Below are 6,820 nucleotides of genomic sequence, written 5' to 3'. Positions count from 1 at the left end.
ATGACTGCATCTACGGATGACCAGGACATTGCAGAAGATTCCGACAGCCAGATACAAATGATCAACATATCGCCAAAAAAGGGAAAACTGTCCGCCGACGTCGAAGTCCAGGGGCACGCTGAGCCAAAGTCAACTTCGGCCTCTCCCAAGAAGTCCAATTCCAATTCATCTCTTTTCCAAGGCCGCGAAGGAACTGTCTATCACTTCACATTGAAAGCATTGGCAGAGATCAAGATTCGCTCCAACACGGCAGCTTGATCCCCGCGCGATTGAGAACCTCAACAAGAGAAGCGTTGAGAACTGGGGCAGGTCGACAGCTACTTTTATCAAAGCCTTGTATCGTCTGGTGCAGGATATCCTTCTAAGCGCTTGCACGAGGAGTTCAATAAGTACCACCAAACCGGACTATATCAAGAGCTTGACAGAAGTATAAAAGAATATCTGGTTGCACTTCAAGATTCCCATCTCAATTACGCACAAGAGTATTGGCGAAGCGAATATGAGCTGCCATTTAAAATGGCACGGACACAGACGCCTGTTTTGGAGATACAATATTAGCCACGACGAGGACGACTGGGAGGAGTAGAAGTCTGCTAGGAACTAGAAGGGCCGAGTGATTAAGACAGCGGGCTGGGTTTCGCGATTCGTCAAAGAAGCTATTAGCTAAGAACCTTAGGGTCTCTGGCGGATGGCCAAATGGGCGAGAAATAGAGGCCAGGATCAAGGAAGCACTATGCCACCATTGAATACAGCAAATAGCGTTGCCAATCGACCAGTGAGAAGGTCCAAGTATTACGAGAGGTCTCCTTTCTAGCACCACCAACCGCTAACCTCTCAGACATTGAGAATTTAGCGCAGAATCGACCTCAGATCACCTTCCCACCTATTACAGAGCAAGAACTTCATGCCGCCATACGCCGAGCACCTCCAAATAAGGCTCTAGGAGCTGATGGCATTCCCAACATGGTGTAGAGTCTCTAATCATTCGAAAGGCCCTCGAACCAAGATTCGATAAAGACTTTGCCCTTAAAAATGATACACGGAGGAAGCGCCCACCCCGACGCGTTTATACACTCAATTGTAGTCACCTACGCGCAGTTTCCGGGCTGTAAAAGCGATCTCCGACCGTAGAATTCCTTTCTCGTAATAACCTTCGCGGTCGCAATTAAGCCTATTGCAAAACCAGTCTCGTCAAAGTTGTAGATATCGTCGGGATCGATACCGTACGAAAGGATAGTCTTTTGAACGAGAGAAAACTATTCGGAAATAATCTTCGGGTCTTCGCATTTAGCTCGCTGATAATCGTAGCGTCTCGAGAATCTACTCGATAGGTCGGAATGCCTTTTCACGAATTCTATAACCCAATTTTTGCCGACCGAAGTAACCGGGGTAGATCCACGCGACGCGAGTAAAATATTGGCCATTTCTCGTACAGTCGAGTGCCGAGGGGCTGCTCCACGAGAATCCATTGAGAGAATCCATTTTTGAAGCGATTCCTCTTCGATTTCTGTCAATTTATAGTTATTGGCGCGTGTTTCAGAGCGATTTGTGGTTCCGTGAAGACGCGTGTAGAGAGTGGACTTCGGGACGTTGTAATAGAGCGCTGCTTGGCGTATAGAGGCAATTTCTTGTTTTTTAATAGCTTAAATAGCTAATAAGATCATACCCTCTTTTTCAATTGAATTTCGAGAGGATTGAGTACGAATTGGTGGCATGGTGGGTGGTTGAAGACGAGAGGTCTAATTAATTGACGCGTTTTTAGGTGGGGTGTCCAGCTCGTACGGGGAATACGTTATTTAAGAAAAAAGATTAGGGAAATAAGGGGAAAATATACAAGAGATTTGCACTGTCGGAAAACTGAGACAAGAAAGCCAGAACATAAGCCAAAACATTAGCAAAATAGAAAATTCCTCATCCTTTTATGACGACACACTACCAGTAAATTTTAACGGTGTGGTAGAGGGGCAGCCCCTTGGGTGACCCATTGATCCTGTGGGAAGGGACAAAGAGCTTTGACTTACAGAGCCCGAGGGATCTGAGAATAATTGTGGGTCGTACCTTGCAAATGCGCAGGGGTCGTAGATATGTGGTATTTCATCGGGGGAGGTGGAACTTTCTGACTGGTTTCTGGTGAACTGTAGTCCGCTCGGTTGGAGACCTCCTGGTCACTGTCTGTATTGATCCTGGGGCCGTAGTAACCTGGATCTCCAGTTTGATCATGAACAGAGGTGGATGCTATGAAAGGGTTCTGAACGGAGTATTTGAAGACCGGAGTGTCCTGCGAACTGGCCATCTTTGAAGTCATGGGAGTGCCGAGCATTGGATGGAAGAAAGGGTTGGTGTATTTGGGCGAAACGGTGTAATAAGGATTATTTTGTCGGCCGCCAACTTCGAATTTCAGATGGTTAGGCATGGAGAAGCTACCTGGGAAAGAGTAGACTGGAGTCGAATGGAGAGACTCAATTGCTGTGGTCAGGGCAGCAGGTGCTTGCTCGACAGATATAGGCGCCAGTTCCTGCTTGATTTGTAGAGGCTCTCCGACAGCCTCTGAGGCTGCTTCGGCAAAATCCTCCTCCCCCCCCCCTCCTCCCCCCCCCCCCCTCCTCCTCCTCCTCCTCTTCCTCCTCTTCCTCCTCACCCGTGGGGCGAGGATCACAGTTCACGATGTAGACGACAGCCGTGTTAGCATCTGATAGGTGTTAGCTACCGAAAAGCACTCGCTAGGAGCATTGGGACTTACCAACTACACCTCGCTCAAGTAGTTCCTCCATCTTTCGAACCCGAAGTATCTCATCGACGATGTCGAAGTCGCTTGGGTGCTTCAATCTCCTCTTGGTTTCTCTAGCAACTTCCTTCAGCTTATCAGCAGTAATTCCACGGTCACCAAGGTTGCGGATAATGTGCAGGAGCAATTTGATGCGCTCTAGTTAGATAAGGTGTCAGCAGGAATAAGGCCAAATCATTCCATAGAAAAAACTACCTTCTTTTATCAAGTGGTCAGGTTCCCTATGCATTACAGTATAGGGCCACCATTTTGGCTTGGACTTTTCGGGGTCGCGGTAAGTGCCTGGGGCCGATCCTGGGGGTGGTTTGCCTCCACTATAAGGGTGTTTGGCCTGTTTGTGCGGCTCGATGAACTTGATAAATGCCTTGGCGACGATACTGCAGTTAGACTGCTGAAAGCGCTTGAGGGCGCCTTCATAATAATTCATAACGTTCTATTCTTCTCCAATTCTGAGAGGGGCCATTCCAACCGAACCAGTGAAAAGGCCTCTGCTGCCCTGTTCATCCAAAGGCTTTTCGAAAACAAACTCGGCGGATGCTTTCCTCTTGCGGTGCCTCACCCGGCGCCGAGATAGATCTATTTCCTCTGCAATTTGATATTAGCAGGGGCTCTTGTAATCAGAATGTGGCTTTAATTACGGCGAGCGCGCTGGTGATAGTCGATGCGTTCCCCTAGAATACTGAGAAAATTCTGGCAGACTTCCGGAGTAAACACACTGGCGTTTTTTCGCTCAATAGATTGAGATTCGAAGGTCTTGAGCTTGCCCTCATGATCGAGATAAATCATCGCGAAGTGAGTGTAAGGAAGGTGAAATGATGAGTGACAATGAGACATGGCGGGCTGTACCACAATGTCAGCGAGATTAGGCCAAGTTTGGCAGTCACAAAATGTAAGGGTACAAGAATAAACTCGCATTCCAGGGGCCCTTTGGAGGCCGAAGCAGATAGTAGAAAAATGTCTCGAGCTTATATGCGGAAATTCTGATGATGATGGCTGTCTATTTATACGGAAACCCCAACACCTTGGGTGAATATCGGTAATGGTCTAGCCTTCTCGTAGCAACAACTCTTTTCTACCTGTTTTTATAGAACAGTTAGGCACATCGTAAAACACAACTTCTAATTTTATTTTTGTGTCCGGTATTTCACGGGTCTTAGGGAAGTATAGGACTGCAAAATCCGTTCCTCTGAGCAACGATGATCCGATTATTTTGCAATAACTGGTAAGAGATCTCGACTCAAAGAGAGCTCTTTGTTACCAGCACCTGCATTCCAAATACTAGCAGGAATATGCAAAAACGTGTAACCTTGCAAAAGTTCTCGGATATGAGATCCACAACGTTCTAAAGGCCTGGTACGAGGAACGTCTGGAAGAAATTTGTAACCGCTTTGAAACGCTCGGTTACTGCTGAGCAAAACAGATATAATCAATAACATCGTCTGCGCTTTCATTGGTCACTGAATCGGGCTTAATTCAATACAAGCAAAAAGTCGAAGTCTGAAGGGGCCATTTCACTCATTATGCTTTGGTACCGACCCTACAGTGTTCTCTTCACTTCATTGTCATAAGGCTGTCTCAAGAAAATAACTAAGCCATGTGATGCTTCCGAAGATAAGGCATCAAAATGCCAAGTCATCAACGCTAGCATCAAAACAGTACCATAACTGAGTTCTTGTACAATATCCCTTATATAGTCGTGTAAATCATTTTCGAGAGAGTTCCTATCGGGACATGGTTCCTAGAATCTTCTGCTTCTCAAATTCTTGCAAAAGTCTAGTAGCATCCTAGCATCTTGGCTAAGGGTCTCCGTGGGTGTCCATTGTAAGAGGGACGGAGATTCAATTCTCAAAAAGAGCATTGCCTTCAAAGCAACTTTTGCCGGTCCATGCAGAAATTGAACGGGAATCGGGGCGGACTTCTGATGTGAGTATATCACCGTCACCAGCGAGAGGTGCGGGTACTCACCATGGCTATATTTTTGGTTTAATGGCAAGACGCGATCGACGGACACCTTGAACAGTAGAAAAATTTCTCGAGCTTATATGCGCAAATCCTGATGATGATGGGTGACTATTTATACGGAAACCCTGACGCCTTGGGTGAATATCGGTAATGGTCTAGCCTTCTCGTAGTAATAACCCTTTTCCACTTGTTCTCTATAGAAAAATTAGGCACATTGCAAAACACAACTTCTAATTTTACTTTTGTGCCGAGTATATGATTTCTATCGTACATCGCCATTTTTCCCAACAACCTCTAGTCATACCAAAAGGAGATAGAAAAATATGACCTGTGCTTTCTTAGAGACTGCTGAAGTCCCAACAAAGGAGAAATACCTACATTGCATATAAGCTGGACAGAGCGTCAGAGGAGCTCTTGTGGAGTATTTACGTGCTACAGATACGACTCACCCATAACAGTATGTAGTTAGCTTAATTCACAATTCCTGTCCCGGTATTTACCAACCAAGACGATATGAATTGCGGATGTATCGCGCAGACCCGAGCCGCTTAAACCGTCCAAGAAGCAACAAACCAGGTCAACAATGCTCGTGACCGACTCACGTCACTGGTAAAAGAAAAGGAGGGAGGCCAAAGTGGTCATGACTCTATTGTGCTATACAGGTTGATAGAAAACGGGTAGCAGCTATGTGACTACTAGAAATTGAATCATGCGACATAATGAAATTCTCGCTAGGAACAGACAACTGGCTTAGTGCATAGCCCTTTTCACCAAGCGATCTGATCGTCTGACCTTACTTCCTTCGCCCTGTAATGATTTGCGTTTCTTTGATCCCACTGAGTCGCTGGGAACCACGGTTTCAAGCAAGCCAAGAATTTTCGCGGGGTTCTCTGCTTTCACTTGCTCGCTCCTTCGCTGGTTTGCTAGTTATTGTTAGTAAGCCATTGCAGAACGCATGCCAGCCCCAGAGGTGGTTGAAGAATTACCATCTTTGCCCTTTCCATACTCGTGACTAGGGCTGCGCTCGACATGGAAACGATTCCCGGCCATTTCCAGGTTTTGGCCGTCCAAGTGGAGGTGATTTGCGGATGATTGCCCGGACGCTTGCGGCTCTTCCGGATCTTTGCAGGCCGATAATTGAGTCGGCACTGGGATAGGGGTCGAACGGCCAGCTATGCCAACGAATCGCTCCCATAAAGACTCTGAGATGATTTCAGTGTCTCCATCAGAACCAAGCCGCTTAGTCTCAGAATAGCTACGATCCTCTTCGACGTGGAACACGATAGGATTGGATTCCGAGCCTAGTGGAGCAGGATCGTCTTCGATCAAGATAGGATTGGCCTCCGTGCTTAGGTCCGAAAAATCGATGAATTCGCTTGTAGCTACCATAGCCCAGTCTGGATGCTCTAGCGGGATTAATGCTTCGAAAATCCCAAGTTAGCGTGGTCAAAACTGCTTCTATTAGGTCCCTCACCGAAGACTTCGTATGTGTTGTTTGTGAAGGAGTCCATGCTGAAGTTGGAAAAAGACTTGATTTGTATTCAGTTGTTGTAATGAAGAACTCGTGCGAGGCAAGCGAATTTATACCTTAGACCCATCCATTACGCCTTGTGCTAATTCTCAAGCTCAGACAGCAAAAGTCGCAGGGCAGGATTTGATCTAAACAAGCCTTGCCTGTCTGCCAATCGTTCCTATACGCAATGCATGAATACAGGTCTAAGCTGTACGAAGTAAGGGTTTTTCTCCGCCAGCCCAGCCCTTTGGGATCGGGTTGGGATTCGCTTTTGTTTGAATTATGTTAATTATTCTCGTTCTTGTTGCATCTTGGACATTATAGACCTGGGTCTTTCTTGTCACTTGTAAATTAACTACTTGGGATGTCAACACTTTGAAACTATGATATTTGTTCCTCACTTTAATAGCATATCTTCATTCTTAGGCTCCCACGATTATTCAAGGTTTGCTTACATGTTTTGAAAGTGTTTGCTGTACAATCGTGAAACGATCAAACCCCTCCGAGGCAAATCCTCCTAATTCAAGACCATAGTATTTATGCAATTTCTCCCATTGAGA

The 6,820-nt window shown here is 46.2% G+C and overlaps 3 protein-coding genes across 3 annotated transcripts; 1 reads left to right on the top strand and 2 right to left on the bottom strand.

Annotated features, from left to right (window-relative positions):
* N7508_006482 (uncharacterized protein) lies at positions 1–258 on the top strand (the record flags this gene model as incomplete). Its single annotated transcript, XM_058464548.1, has 1 exon — positions 1–258. The coding sequence occupies one exon, from the start codon at positions 1–3 to the stop codon at positions 256–258; it is 258 nt and encodes an 85-aa protein (XP_058318401.1).
* A 1,759-nt stretch (positions 259–2,017) lies between these two features.
* N7508_006481 (DUF2841 domain-containing protein) lies at positions 2,018–3,571 on the bottom strand (the record flags this gene model as incomplete). Its single annotated transcript, XM_058464547.1, has 6 exons — positions 2,018–2,553; positions 2,639–2,689; positions 2,741–2,923; positions 2,981–3,196; positions 3,260–3,370; positions 3,424–3,571. 6 exons carry the CDS (start codon positions 3,569–3,571, stop codon positions 2,018–2,020), a joined length of 1,245 nt encoding a protein of 414 aa, XP_058318400.1.
* Positions 3,572–5,497: 1,926 nt separating this feature from the next.
* On the bottom strand, positions 5,498–6,258 carry N7508_006480 (uncharacterized protein; the record flags this gene model as incomplete). Its single annotated transcript, XM_058464546.1, has 3 exons — positions 5,498–5,670; positions 5,734–6,168; positions 6,222–6,258. 3 exons carry the CDS (start codon positions 6,256–6,258, stop codon positions 5,498–5,500), a joined length of 645 nt encoding a protein of 214 aa, XP_058318399.1.
* Between the last annotated feature and the right edge of the window lie 562 nt (positions 6,259–6,820).

This window comes from Penicillium antarcticum (assembly GCF_028974205.1).
Source record: "Penicillium antarcticum strain IBT 31339 chromosome Unknown utg000006l_segment0_segment0, whole genome shotgun sequence".
Classification (NCBI taxonomy): Eukaryota; Fungi; Ascomycota; class Eurotiomycetes; order Eurotiales; family Aspergillaceae; genus Penicillium; species Penicillium antarcticum.
Note: the sequence above shows the minus strand (reverse complement) of the source record. Positions and strands in the feature narration are given on the sequence as shown.